This window comes from Oncorhynchus gorbuscha, linkage group LG14, assembly GCF_021184085.1.
Source record: "Oncorhynchus gorbuscha isolate QuinsamMale2020 ecotype Even-year linkage group LG14, OgorEven_v1.0, whole genome shotgun sequence".
Lineage (NCBI taxonomy): Eukaryota > Metazoa > Chordata > Actinopteri > Salmoniformes > Salmonidae > Oncorhynchus > Oncorhynchus gorbuscha.
Window position 1 is genome coordinate 34,863,940 of NC_060186.1, and position 14,891 is coordinate 34,878,830.

The following is a 14,891-nucleotide window of genomic DNA, read 5'->3' on the forward strand; positions in this document are numbered from 1 at the left end:
ACTTGAAGAAACTTTCAAAGTTCTTGACATTCTCCATATTGACTGACTGAATGTCTTAAAGTAATTATGGACTGTCCTTTCCCTTTGCTTATTTGAGCTGTTCTTGCCATAATATGGACTTGGTCTTTTACCAAATAGGGCCATCTTTGTATACCCCCACCGTGTCACAACTAATTGGGTCAAACACATTGAGGAAAGAAATTCCACAAACAAGGCACACCTGTTAACTTTTTATGGCTAGGGGAGGGGGCAGTATTGAGTGCCTAGGGGTTCCACTAGATGTCAACCATCAATATAAATTATGAGACTTCTATGATGTTGTGGGAGTGAATGATAGCAGAATCATTCAGGTGTCTGGCAGTGAGCCATTTTCTGATCATGTTTATTCCTCGTGGTAGTCACTTGTGTTCCATTGCTCACGAAGACAAGGAGTACTCGGGTTGGAACTTTATTGAAGCTATATGTTAAAAACATCCCAATGATTGATTCTGTACTTAGAAACATTTCAAACTTCGACCGGTAATATCACTTTCAAGTTTTTGTCCGATATAACCCTGACCAGAATTAGCGTTTGGATATGTATACCAAACGCGCTAACAAAAGAAGATATTTGGACATAAAAGGACATTTTCGAACAAAACAAACATTTATTGTAGACCTGGGATTACTGGAGTGCTTTCTGATGTAGATCATCAAAGGCAATATTTATCATGTAATTTCTTGTTAATGTTGACGCAATCTTTGCGGCTGTGGTGTTTTTACTTCTGAGCGCAGTCTCAGATTATTGCATGGGTTTCTTTTTCCGTAAAGTTTTGAAATCTGACACAGCGGTTGCATTAAGGAGAGGTATATCTATAATTCCATGTGTGGAACTTGTATTATCATCTACATTTATGATGAGTATTTCTGTTGAATGATGTGGCTATGCAAAATCCCTGGATGTTTTTGGAACTAGTGAATCTAACGCGCCACTAAACTCAGATTTTCTGATATAAATATGAACTTTCTCAAACAAAACATGCATGTATTGTGTAACATGAAGTCCTATGATTCATTTTATCTCTGTGCTTTTTCTCTCTCTCGTTGGCTGGTAAAATTGGCTGTGTATTTTAGTGAGTTGGTGACCTAACATAATTGTTTGTGGTGCTTTCCCCGTAAATCCTATTTGAAATTGGAAACTGTGGTGGGATTTAACAACAAGACTACCTTGAAAACAATATAAAATACATGTATGTTTGAGGAATTTTAATTATGAGATTTCTGTTCTTTTGAATATGGCGCCCTGCACTTTCACTGGCTGTTATATCGCTCCCGGTAACGGGATCTCAACCATAAGAAGTTAGTTGAAATGCATTCCAGGTGACCACCTCATGAAGCTGGTTGAGAGAATGCCAAGAGGGTGCAAAGCTGTCAAGGCAAAGGTTGGCTACTTTGAAGAATCTCAAATATATTTTGAATTGTTTAACACATGATTCCATGTCTTATTTCATAGCTGATGTCTTACATTTATCCTAGAAAATAGTAAAATTAAAGAAAAACCCTGGAATGAGTAAGTGTCCAAACTTGACTAGTACTGTAAATTATAATAACAATATTTGAGAACTAACAATGACCAAAGTAGAAACTAGACAGTGAGAATCTAAAATGTCATCAAGCCACCACTGATTGTTATATTTGAGTTACCCAGATAGCATAAGAACCCAGCATAAGCAATCGCAAAACAAATTGAATTGTAGGAAATTTGCTTTAAAGCAGCATTCATCAGTTGAAACAAAGAATTTTCCCACCCATTTTGGTAAAAAGCAGAGGGATGGGGTTGGAGAAATGTAACCTAAAATTCAGACTGCATGATGGATGCAAGGACTGATCATCCAGGATATCACTATTATAGTTAACCATGTTTTGAGGCTATATAGCTGGGGTACTCAAGTACTATTTGTGAAAGTCCGTGTAGATAATGTCATTTATCAGCGTAGTAACAAACCCCCACCTCACAACCCATGCAACCCTAAACTGTTCACACCCCTCGTTGGCAGATAGAAAATATGTTGCAGTTTTAATTTCCTGCAATTCTATGTATTCTTCCATGTGTTGTGTGTTTATATGATACCAGGGGTCAAAGTCCGACCAAATAAAAAGTAGATTTTACATTAGATTCCCTCCCCTCTGGACCTGCAGTCCGTATTGACCCTGTTCTGGGTCCGGTTAGTGTTCTGCCTGTTGAGTATGGGGTCTATATCGTGTATGTCAAGGAGGTTGGTGGCACCTTAATTTGGGAGGACGGGTTTGTGGTAATGGCTGAAGCGGAATGGTATCAAATACAAACATGGTTTCCATGTGTTTGATTCCATTCCATTCACTCTGTTCCAGCCATTACTATGAGCCGTCTTCCCCTCAGCAGCCTCCACTGGTGTACGTTTACAAACATTGGTGTAAAACAAGTTAATATTTTGGATTCTGATTGGGGGGTATGACAGTTGAACTAAGTTTGAGGCATTTATAAGTTATATTCTTTAATAGTCAATGGGTACATATCATTAATCTATACGTCCAAAAGTGGACATGGCAACTGCTGATTTCTCCTGATTTCTCTCGCTCAGCCAGATGACGAAGTTTGTAGAATTTCAGGTAACTAGCTTAAAACTAAAACTCTCAGCTCCATGGAGAAATAGGTAGAATTGCAGGAAATTGGCTTAAATATGAAAACATTTAAACGGCCAAGATGTGGGCCTCTAAAATACAGCCACGGCCCATGCTATACCCCACCACCTAAGCCCCTTTTTGATCCAGTAAAAACCGTGCAAAGCATTGGCCATGTGTGAGCGACTGGGGTCTAGTTAGGAGTTGAGACTACGGCTCGCCTGGCTGCAGTTACCTGGCCAAGCTGCTCAGAGTGCTGGTGCAGCTCCTCCAGGATGGGCAGGGTCTGCTCCTGGGTGCAGTGCTCCAGGATCCTCTGGATCACCCTGCAGCCGTAAGGGTGGGTGGACAGCACAAACACCTGCAGGGGAGACGACACGTCAACAAAATGTGTTACAGGCCCCCTTGAGCCTAAATAAGTGAGACATAAGTAAAGCATTTAGGAAGATGAATTAAATAGGAATATGTGGACGTTAGGAAATGTTTGTACATTTTTAATTCATTTTTTAACACTTGAAACGGGCCCAAATCAGATGGTCCATACATCGAATACTGTGGGGAAGCTGAATAATATGTGCGTGTCTGGGTCATTTTCAGTAGGTGAAAAGCATTCAGAAAGGGGCAGGTACAGCTATTGGAACTGGTCCAATGAGAACATATATTATAGTTTCACAGTTTGATAATGTTTTGATGCAGTGTGCCCTGCTGAACACAATGTGACTGGAGGTTGGGTTAATGTTTTCTGGGTCGTGTATATTAAGCACTAAACATAGAAAAAAAAACTACGTAACAGGAAGGGTCAACATGAAATTCTCCTATCAGAAACACATTCTCCTTTACTGTTACAAACAGTTTTCCATTGCATGACCAAATTAATTGGCTCTCACCTGGCCCTGGAAGGCATCAATGATGAACTGCAGGGCCTGGGGCTGGACACACTCGATACACTTCTGCACCACATGGTTTCCGTTCTGATCCTTTACACACTTTAGCACGTGGCCGTCTAGCTCCCGCACTATGTCACTCTGAGGAAGGGGAAAGAGAGTGGAGTAATTCATCCAGCTCTCCCTCCATAGATACTCTGAACATTTTCAACCCATCTATGTTAATCCCATGGAAATAGAATGACCAAGTCTTTACACATCCATTTACCTTCTAATGGCTCGTTGATAATAGATTGAGGACTTTGGGTGACAGACAATGTAAAGGGCAATTCAAAGAGGACGACAACAGGACCATACTACATAGGTATCCATCCCCCATGCTTACTGGAGTGTTCACCACACTAAGAAACACAGTTAACAACACCAGGGCAATGTCTCAAAAAGGCACCCTATTCCCTTTATAGTGCACAACTTTTGACCAGGACCCATGGAGTACTGGTCAAAAGTAGTGCATCGTATATAGGGAATAGAGTGTCATTTGGGACTCTTCCTAGAAGCACCCCCCCCCCCCCCCAAAAAGAACCTCTGTCTATAATTGGAAGAGAAGTGAAGATCCACTTACAATTACCTGCTGGTCGGAGGATATGGACTCCAGGGCCTTCTGGATCACTCGGCAGCCATACATCTGCAAGGCCAGGGGCAGCACGTGGCCGCGGATTCGGGTGGCAAGAGCCAGCTTCTGATCTGAACTGCCAAACTGCAGAGAACATTTCAATGATGATGCAAAAATATGACGACCTGTTCTCTCTGGCTCAGTTGGTAGAGCATGGTGCTTGCAGCACCACAATGTGGGTTTGATTCATGTAAATGTATTAAAGCATGATTAAGTCACTTTGGATTTATAAAATCATGTTTAAGTCTGGTAAATGGCATATATTATTGATAAGTGTTTGCTGAATATACAGTAGGTCAATTTGACACCTACTTATTCAAGGGGTTCTTTATTTTCACCATTTTCTACATTGTAGAATAGTGAAGACATCAAAACTACGAAATAACACATTAAATCATGAGGTAACCAAAAGTGTTCAAATACATTTTGATTTGTTTGAGATTCTTAAAAGTATCCACCCTTTGACTTGATGACAGCTTTGCACACTCCTGGCATTCTCTCAACCAGCTTCATGAGGTAGTCACCTAGAACGTATTTCAATTAACCGTAGTGCCTTGTTAACAAGTTATTTTGTGGAATTTCTTTCCTTAATGCGTTTGAGCCAATCAGTTGTGTTGTGACAAGGTTAGGGTTGTATTCATCCAAAGGGTCGGACAGCTGAACAGACAAAGACTTGTTTCCACCAGCACAAGTATATATGATAGTGGGGCTATCATTTGTTTTTCAACAGAACAATGACCCAAATTTGGGTGAAGTATCCTCCTTCCCTCTAAACATTACATCTTTATTGCTAAGCAGGAAGTTGTGTTCCGGGCAATAAACTGTTCCTTCTCCCTTAAAAGTGACCGGACCTCTGCCCCCATTCACCACCCTTATCAGTGACTGCAACCATGTGATTGCCTTTACTCAGTGCATTGCAAGCTTAATTGTCTCCACCATATACATCCCTCCTACAGATAACCATTAATTTCTGGTGTAGAAACTAGACAATGGCACTCATTTCCATAGGAGACCTGATAATTAACAATATTTCAAGTTTAGGAGTCAGAACCCATTAGGGTGGTATTCAGAAGACAGCCCTATTTGGTAAAAGACCAAGTCCGTATTATGGCATGACCAGCTCAAATAAACAAAGAGAAACTACAGTCCATCATTACTTTCAGACATGAAGGTCAGTCGATACGGAAAATTAAGAACTTTTAAAGTTTCTTCAAGTGCAGTCACAAATCATCAAGCACTATCACGAAGTTGGCTCTCATGAGAACCGCCACTGGAAAGGAAGACTCCGAGTTAGCTCTGCTTCAGAAGATAAGTTAATTAGGTACCAGCCTCAGAAATGAAACCACTATTAAAGAAACCACTACTAAAAGGATACCAATAAGAGACTTGCTTGAACCAAGAAAACCGAACAATGAACATCAGACCGGTTCCAACCGCCATGTCTTTGTGAGACGCGGAGTAGGTGAACGGATGATCTCAGCATGTGTGGTTCGGAGGAGGTGTGATGTGTGGGGGTGCTTTGCTGGTGACACTGTCAGTGATTTATTTATAATTTAAGATACCAGCATGACTACCACAGCATTCTGCAGCGATACACCATCCCACCTGGTTTACACTTAGTGGGGCTATCATTTGTTTTTCAACAGAACAATGACCCAAAACACACTCCCAAGCTGTGTAAGAGCTATCTGACCAAGAAGGAGTGTGATGGAGTGCTGCATCAGATGACCTGGCCTCCACAATCACCCGCACATATCCCAAACCATCTCAACTGAGTTGAGTTGAACAGCAGAGTGAAGGGAACTCCTTCAAGACTGTTGGAAAAGCATTCCAGGTGAAGCTGGTTCAGAGAATGCCAAGAGTGTGCAAAGCTTTCATCATGGCAAAGGGTAGCTACTTTGAAGAATCTCAAATATATTTTGATTTGTTCAACACTTCTTGGTTATTACATGATTCCATGTGTTATTTAATAGTTTTGATGTGTGCACTATTATTCTACAATGTAGAAAATAGTGAAAATAAAGAAAACCCCTTGAATGAGTAGGTGTCCAAACTTTTGACTGGTACTGCATACATTTTAAAGCAATGCTCTTACCCACATTAACTTACAATAGGTGCATCCCAAGTCATTCAGACAACCATGTCAACAATGTCATGATTAACCTTCTTTGATATATATATATTTATACAAAAAATTAAATATATATATATATATTTTTTTTTAAATCAGCGTTAGTAAAAAGCTAAAATCAGACACATACTGTATTGAAGGCACATTAAAAGTTGGTATGATTATGAATCAATGATGACACAAATATCCCAAGTACCATCAAATGTAACCCTACAACTGTGACAACGGTTCCCACCTCAAAGAACTTCTGGATGACGTAGTTGCCAAACACGTCGGTCATCAGCTGATAGGCCGCCTGCAGGATCTCCCCAAACACCATCTGCCTCTCGGCAGGGGTGGCCCTCTCCAGCTTCTGCTGGATGAACCTGGAGACAGACGGGGAAGAGGAAGGAGGGACATGGGAAGGGAATTTTAGTGGCAACACAATCATCATATAGTGATAAGGAAGTGTCTCAAGAGCATGATAGGAGGGTGTAATATGCAGCAACTGATGTGTTTGTATCACTGTGTGTGTCCGTTGATCCGTATGTCTATCACCCACCTGGAGCCGTGCTGGTCCTGGGAGAACTCCACCATGTGGCCGGGCAAGTCACGCAGCTGCAGGTTGGGGAAGCGGTTGTTGCGGAAATCCTCCAGCAGGCGGCTTCGCCCGCTGGGCATGACGTCCGAGCGGCTGTAGCGGGGCCGCGATGGCGGGAACAGCTGGCTGCTGGAGCTGAACAGGCTGGAGGTGGCTCCTGCGCTGCGATACTTTGCCTCCGCACCCGGCGCTGCCGAGATGTAGCGCCCACTGCCGTTCGTCAGGCCGCCTGGGGGTTGGGGATGCCAGGGCGGAACAAAATGATGAATGGGTGTTGCCATAGAAATACAATTTTTCAACCCTCACTACGTTAACTTGAATTCCCACTCTAGTCCCATTTCTACAGATGTTGCATGCATAGCAGCACAGTTACGCAGAGTATTGGTTGAGTGAAGGTCATGTATAGTTTACTGCAAAATATATCAGTACCTTGGACTTTTCTTAAATAATTCCATATTTCTCAAATAAGTTACCAAAGCAGTGGGTGTTCTTTTCTTTGAATGCTTCATTGGTAAACCCCACTGCTGAAGGAGACAAGAACTTCTCAAAAACCTACCTAAAGCTTAAATCCCGGGAAAATGTTCTGTGGACACCAAACACACATCAAAAAGCATCCAGGATTGGTTCAAGAAACAAATGGACTGTTCTGAAATGGCCAGCAAAACTCAGCAAGATCTGAAAACAGCAGTTGGTTGAGGGCACTGTTTACTGCTGTTGAAGAGTAGACCCAATTGCCAGTAGAAAGGTGTAGCTTGGTCATTGATAGCGACAAGTAGTGCTTGTTTGCAGTTATTTTGGCCCAAGGCTGTGCTCCCCTCTGGGGTGCACTACTTCCGGGGTGCCAATGGGAGAGGACAGGAAACCAAAAGTTTTCTTCATATTTCAACTTATTTGAGAAGACATAGTGAATTATTTAAGGAAAGTGCAAGGGTGCCAATATATTTGGCCACAACTGTATATGCTCAAATAAAAAATATTGAAAAAAATAAAACTCCTTGCGGGCTTACCCAGGTGAAGGCTGGAGGAGGATCCGTGAGAGGATGGCAGAGAGGGTGGGGGTGTGAGTGGGGAGTGGCCCGGAGTTAGGCCAATGGGACTGGGCGAGGAGGAATAGCCTAGGCTGTTGTAGAAGGGCTGGCCAATGGGGGTGAGGCTGCTGCCGCCACGCTTGTACAGGTCAGAGCTTGCCAGTAGGGAGTCCCGGCGAGAGACGCTGCTGCTGGTAGAGCTCGACACTACGGGAGGGAGAGAGAGACAAAGACTGAAATTAGGAGGGGGATTATTTTAATTATTTTAAGAGGGAGTAGAGAAAAAGAACAAAGTGGGGGTAAAGATTGAAAAACTCAGTGAATTGCCAAGAGAAAAGTATACTATTTTTGTGGTGCATGGAATTACATTTTATGCATGCTTTTTGCATATCTACAATGATTAACCTGAAGCTGCAAGTTCCTTCTCCACTTACCTGATGATCCGAAGCCTCCGAGCGCCGAGCCCAGGCCCACGCCCAGGGAGCCGCCGGTGCCACTAAAGCCCAGGGAGGAGGTGGGCGGCGGGGCCTGGGATGTGTGGGAGAACAGGGAGCTGCTCTGGGAGCTGGCCGGCACCGACGCAGTGCCATAGAAGGAGCTGGAGGGCAGACCCTGGTTCTGGGGCGGGGGCTGCTGTTGCGGCATGGAGCGGTACAGGCCGTTGGGCTGAGGGCCCGACATGTTGTTGCCCGAGCCGGACGCTGACGCCGCAGCGGCTAAATAAAGAGAGAGAGGGATGAAAAGAGATCAAAACTCGGTCAAAACGGCTCAGTGTGGTGCCCATTGGGAGAGGACAGGAGGTGGGTTAGTGCCATAAAACTGTGGGAGAGCACCATCTGCATTAGCAATTATTTCACGTCATTGTAAGTGTGAGTCTGGAGATGATAAAATCCTAACAAATTTTCACAAGCACAGTGTGTTCACACTAAATGTGGCACTCATTCCACTGGCTTCTAAGCCTCCTTTAAAAGACACCATTTCCAACACTGCAACATTATGAAAGCACAGGGCCAGACAACACTAGGTACTCACCAGCCTGCGCTGCGGCCTGTGGGTTGATGAGAAGCGGGGTTTGAACCAGGCGGACAGGCCCTCCCAGACCGCCACGGGCTCCGGAGGCCATCACCAGGGTTCCATTCTGATCGTAGTAGGCGGCGGGGGCCAGCATCTGGTAACCTGGGTGGGCAGGAGACAGACACACTGAGGGGAAACGCACTTATGAAAACCAGACTGGTGTGTGATCTACGAGAGGGAGCGTGAGGGCACTGAAGGGGATCTTATTGCACCATAATCATAAGCAAGAGAAAGGCAGGTTGAAGGAGTATGCACACAAAAGGTATGCCAACAGTATGAATGAATATTCTCAGTCTGGAAGCAAACAGGCTACCGAAAGCGAATACAGTGGGCGACGTCATCAGAACTCATCCCACAAGTCTCCAGAAAACCTGTTTTGGGACCGAGAGGCACCTTTCATTATAACGGAAGAAACATGTTCCTAGCATGTGAGGAATGTGTTTGCTGGCCTCATAAATGCAAGCCAGTAAGATAATATTTAGAGAATAAAAACATTTTGGGCTAGTTATTCTAACCTATTTGCAATCCCTTTTATTGCTGCTTGCTAACTTGCTGGCTAGCTTTAGAGGTTAGCTGGCTAGTAAGCTAGAGTAGTTCCCCACTGCCATCAGTAGTTGTGTTATCATATTTAGCCCAGTCCACCTTTTGTAGAATGTATACTGGAATTTGAATATAGCATGGGGAAAGGGAATCCGGACACATCGTAAACCCATTTAAAATGTGGGTGTAGGAGCATGACGCTTTTGGAATTCCGTGATCAGAACTCTATGATCAGAATAATAAAGCTGCCTGAACTGTCAAGTCTAGACACGGGCTAAGTAGATGCTTAACCAGGCCTGCTCAGTATAGCTTAGTTTGGCAGTGTTAAAAGCCCTTATGTCTGCTCCTAAACTAACGTTACTCTGTGTAGTGTCACAGACCTGGCATACCAGCATAAGCAAGGGCCGGGTTGGCGACGGCTGCTGCCAGGGAGTCCTGCTGGCTTTGCTGGCCCTGACCAGGGGTGAGGGGGCGTTGGTTGTTCCCAGCACGCATCGCCTGGAAAGAAGAGCACCCCAACCTCATTAAAAAAATGACTTCAATTACAAGATCAAATCAAACTATTTGTCACATGCGCCAAATACAAGCATTATCCCTTTAAATTCTCCATCATAACTCTGATACTTAAATTCTCCAGTTACCTGCTGTTAATTGGTGAAATGCTTACCTGTTGCTGTCCCGGCCCTGGTCCCTGATTGGATGCCTGCTGGTTAGCGTTGTGACTGGCAGCCGCAGCCGCCGCCTGTTGCTGGAAGAGGTTGGCAGGGTACACGCCCCAAGGAACACCATAGTACTGGGGGGGAACCACTGTAGGCCCTAAGGGAAGGGAGTCCTCAGTTACTACTACCAAACCTGTGGCATGAACAGTTTGATAAAATTGTTGCATTCATTAAAGTAGAAGATTGTTACGTTAGTGTGGATCAAGAAGCTATTAACGGTACACAATGAGTGAATGTAAAATACTTAAGTACTTTCAAATATATTTACTTAAGTATTTTTTTGGAGGGGAGGGGGAGTATTTATATTTGACAACTTTTACTTTACCACATTCCTAAACAATATTATGTATTTTTTGCTCCATTTTCCCTGACACCCAAAAGTACATTACATTTTGAATGCTTAGCAGGACAGGAACATTATTGTAAATAAAATAAAACATGTGGCAGTCTGCTTTGCTTAATATAAGGCATTTGAAATCATTTATACTTGTACTTTGATACTTAAGTATATTTAAAACTAAAACTTTTACCCAAGTAAGATTTTACTGGGTAACTTTCACTGGAGTCATTTTGTATGAAAGTATCTTTACTTTTACACAAGTATAACAATTGGGTACTTTTCCCACCAATATATGTGTGTGTGGATTGCTAACCGGCAAGTGTAGCTGCTGCGGCAAGTCCTGCAGCAGTGTAGGGGTCGGCTCCGGGGGGTCCAGCGTTGATGATGTATGGGTTAGGCACGAACGCGGGAGCAAGGCCGGCTGGAGAAAACAGTTAGCCATGCGTGCATATTGAATAACACATCAAACGGCCGTCAAACTCAAACTAGTATGGGATTCTGTAAATGTTTCACTTACACAAAATTCTAACTATGACTACCAAATCTTGCACAAACATGCTCTAATCCTTGTATGTACGTGTACCGTTTGGAGCCAGGTATATGTATAAATAAATCCACAGTACATACACTGTCTATAGTAATAAAGCTACAACTTACCAAGGTGTTGTTGCTGGGCAGCAGCCAGGGCATACTGTTGCTGCTGGGCAGCAGTGAGCTGCTGGACAGTCAGATGGTTGGACCGCTGGAACAACTGGAAAACGGACATTCAAGTGTGTAACTTGTTCTACGGCAGTTTCCACTCCTCTCAAGCAGGTTTATCTATGCATTGATAAGAAATCTGGTCCCTTGCTCAACCCACCTGCTGCTGGGAGTTGTAGTCAAACAGGCCGACGGGGGTGCCTGTGGAGTCCACCTGGATCTGGTTGCCAGCGTAGTCGAACTGGAGGGACTCCACACCCTGCTGCTGATCCATGCTGCCCATGTTCTGAGTCTCTTGGCTCTGGAAGTCCTCCTGCTGCTGGGGCTTGTTCTGGGTTGTATTCTGGGGCTGCATGGCATGGTGCTGTGCGTGGTGCTGAGTCATTATCTCCAGCCCAGCCTGGCTGGGACCCATCCTCTCCACCGCCTCAATCGGGGAGGCCTGGCGACTTCCTGGGGTGGGGCTAAGGAAGTACATGTGACAATATGGCCTTAGAGGCTTTGTTCACAACGGTCTCAATGACATTGACTGCCTGAACCAAAAATAAATACGTACATCTAATACAGCTTGGAAGTGACTTGAATGTCTTATCTGCATAATTCAATTAAAATAGATTTCATTTTCCAGAGGAAACTACAAGTGCAGTGAAGGATTGGTAAATACATCTTATAATGATTATTTCATGACCCCCCAAATAACCATTAACAGGAAACCATACTTGAAGTCTTTGCAGTCTCTGTCCATGCCGTTGAGCAGGCCTCTCCCATTGGCATCATTCTCCTCTCCCACTTTCATTTCAGGGCTCTTGTCCTCTTCGAACGGAGACGTCTTGTCTTGCGCGTCGCCCTTCTCCCTCCTGTCCGTGTCAACGTCCACTCCACCCTGCAAAACCCCCCAAAATTCAGGCATGTTTCTCCAAAGTGACACAATACTCCATTGGAGACCATGAGGGTGGAGCCCATCACTAAGCAATAAGATCATTTGAAGCTTAATCTGAAGTTGCATTTCTGGAATAACTAAACAATTTTTGTATCACTATGGACTGGTTAGGCACAAAACCGACAAGTGCACAACTATGGGGGAAACACAGATGAGGTTGGCTTAGATTGTTGACAACATTTTAACTATATTTCGAATCCAATGTTTATTGAAAACAAAACAACATGCACACATTGTCTCAAATACATCGTTAGATAGCCAATTTTGGGCCATATTAGCATAAATGTGACAGTCAAAACACCTGAAAACAAGACATGGTATCAAGAACAAGATGGTATCAAAAAACTATCAGAAACAAGCCACCTACGATTTCCAACTTGTCCTTGTTGCTAGCCATGTGGTCATCCATAATCATAACACAGTCTTCTGCCCCATTAAAGCGGTACATTTTTTGTGACAGTCAGCAAACACATCTATTGAGCCTGATGTAGGTATTCTCTTGGTTCTGTGTGGATCGGCGAAAAGGAAAGAGCAAAAGAAACCTTGGCAGAAAGACTTACATAGCCACCGTTCCTGTAGCGGCCATCCATCTTGTCACCGGGGGAGGAGCTCAGGACGTACTCCACCATGCTCACTCCCAAGCCTCCTCCCTCAGAGCGAGGGGACAGCACAGAGCTAGCATCTCCGTTCCCATGGAAACCATGTCCGGGTCGCCGCTGCACCATGATAGGCTGGGACACTGAGTGATCTGCTCATCAGAGGAATGGGGGTGGAGCAAAGAATAGAGACATCAAGGACTGAGACATGATCATAATAGGAAGATAGCGTTGACCAAGCATTCCACAAAAGGAGATTTAGTGTTTCAGCATGTTTCTTGAAAAAGCTATCTGCATGGTCTTGATGGTACCAGTTGAACTGAGTAGTAAATGCAGTACTTTAATTTCACACACTAAACTGTAAGGCTATTTGTTAGGCTTGGGCGGTGTACCGGGGTATTTGGAATTAGACATGGGATGGTTTTTCCATATCATCAATACCGTTGAAACTATTTCTTTGAATTTTAATTATTTTATTTAAATCTTATGAAATTATTTTTGCTACTTTTTAAGTAAATACTTGCAGTCAACTCATGGAATACATTAGGAGATAAAGTAGATCGTGTTCATTTCACATTTCACACATTTCACACAATTTTTTATTCTGAAGTTTGCCAGTGGTCCCCAGTCCTCAGCACACAACGATGCAAGACCAGAGTCTTGTGAGTCACTCATGGTTGTGCAGCATGCACCAGGTGATCTAGTTAGAACTATGGAATAAAAAATACAATGTACTTAGGCGCACGCATGTTCCTTGTAAAAAAGGTCAGCATAGAGACCTTCAAATGCATATCTGGAACACTGAGCTGGATATGATTTAACACATAATAATAATAAATATTATTATTATTATTATTATTATAAACCGTGGCGTAGCACATAAGCAAGCAATGTATTGAAAATCTACAGACAGTGCAGATTGTAAACAGCGGCACTTGTGTTTAGTGCCGGTATTTCAGGATATCCCGGGACGGCACAAGATCGGTAATGAAGGTATGACAAGCTGGATACGGGCCAAGCCTACTATTTATTTATGCATAGGACATTTTGATTTTGGGTTGAATTGGCAATTTTGGTACTGCCCCCGAGTCAGATGAACTCATAGATACCATGTTTGTGTCTCTGTGTCCAGTATGAAGAATGTTATGCAGTTTTGCGAGCCAATGCTAACTAGCGTTAGCACAATGACTTCAAATCTGTGGTAATCTGCTAGCAGATCGACAGACTTCGTCATTGCGGTTCTCTAAAAACCATAGGGTAAAACAGACCAGCAGAGGCACAGAAAACTACCGTAATTGCTGGACTATAAGCCGCTACTTTATTCCCACACTTTGAACCTTGCGGTTTATACAATGACGTGGCTAATTTATGGATTTTTCCCGCTTTCGCAAGATTCATGCTACCGCCAAAAAACAGAGCACCCTCACATAATGTGACGTAAATCGAGCGCGCTCAAACTTCCCATCATTCTGATTACGGTAGTAATTTTGTCACACTCATCATGGCAAAGACACTGAGAAATGCATATGATGCAGCTTTCAAGTTGAAGGCGATCGATCTGGCTGTTGGAAAAAGATAGAGCTGCTGCATGAGAGCTTGGCCTTAATGAGTCGATTATAAGACTTTGTAAACAGCAGCGTGAGGAACTGACTCAGTGCAAAAAGACAACAAACCTTTCAGATGAAAGAAAAGCAGATGGCCCAAAGTATTTGCAGCCACTCGACATCAGTGTAAAACGTGCATTTCAGTGGGAGGCTTGGATGACAAGTGGGGAGAAATCCTTCACTAAAACAGGCTGCATGCGAAGAGCAACTTATGGTCAAGTCTGCCAGTGGGTCCTGACAGCGTGGAGCATTGTCAAAAAATCCACTATCATCAACGGGTTTCGAAAGGCTGGACTGCTGCGTGTTGAAGGGGCAGCATGAGCTCAGCGGGGTATTTGCCTCCGGATGAAAGTGACGAGAGCAACAATGAAAACGATCCAACATCGGATGAAGCAATTCTGAGGCTATTCAACTCCGACACCGAAGGAGATGACTTCAGTGGT

General features: G+C 43.6%; 1 protein-coding gene across 12 annotated transcripts in view; it reads right to left on the reverse strand.

Moving 5' to 3' along the window:
- The window catches only part of pum2 (pumilio RNA-binding family member 2), a 56,151-nt gene that overhangs the window by 24,583 nt on the left and 16,677 nt on the right, over window positions 1-14,891 (reverse strand). For 5 of the 12 annotated variants that reach the window (XM_046297882.1, XM_046297873.1, XM_046297874.1 and 2 more), the window contains exons 5-19: window positions 12,809-12,996; window positions 12,028-12,191; window positions 11,469-11,772; window positions 11,267-11,360; window positions 10,923-11,030; window positions 10,218-10,366; window positions 9,931-10,048; window positions 8,969-9,136; window positions 8,371-8,652; window positions 7,916-8,143; window positions 6,870-7,137; window positions 6,564-6,693; window positions 4,147-4,281; window positions 3,528-3,665; window positions 2,876-3,001 (exon numbers count right to left, since the gene is read on the reverse strand). In XM_046297882.1, coding sequence (XP_046153838.1) covers window positions 2,876-3,001; window positions 3,528-3,665; window positions 4,147-4,281; window positions 6,564-6,693; window positions 6,870-7,137; window positions 7,916-8,143; window positions 8,371-8,652; window positions 8,969-9,136; window positions 9,931-10,048; window positions 10,218-10,366; window positions 10,923-11,030; window positions 11,267-11,360; window positions 11,469-11,772; window positions 12,028-12,191; window positions 12,809-12,996 — 2,600 coding nt within the window. The remainder of the gene's footprint in view (window positions 1-2,875; window positions 3,002-3,527; window positions 3,666-4,146; window positions 4,282-6,563; window positions 6,694-6,869; window positions 7,138-7,915; window positions 8,144-8,370; window positions 8,653-8,968; window positions 9,137-9,930; window positions 10,049-10,217; window positions 10,367-10,922; window positions 11,031-11,266; window positions 11,361-11,468; window positions 11,773-12,027; window positions 12,192-12,808; window positions 12,997-14,891) is intronic. The other 7 variants (XM_046297884.1, XM_046297880.1, XM_046297883.1 and 4 more) reach the window with 5 other exon arrangements.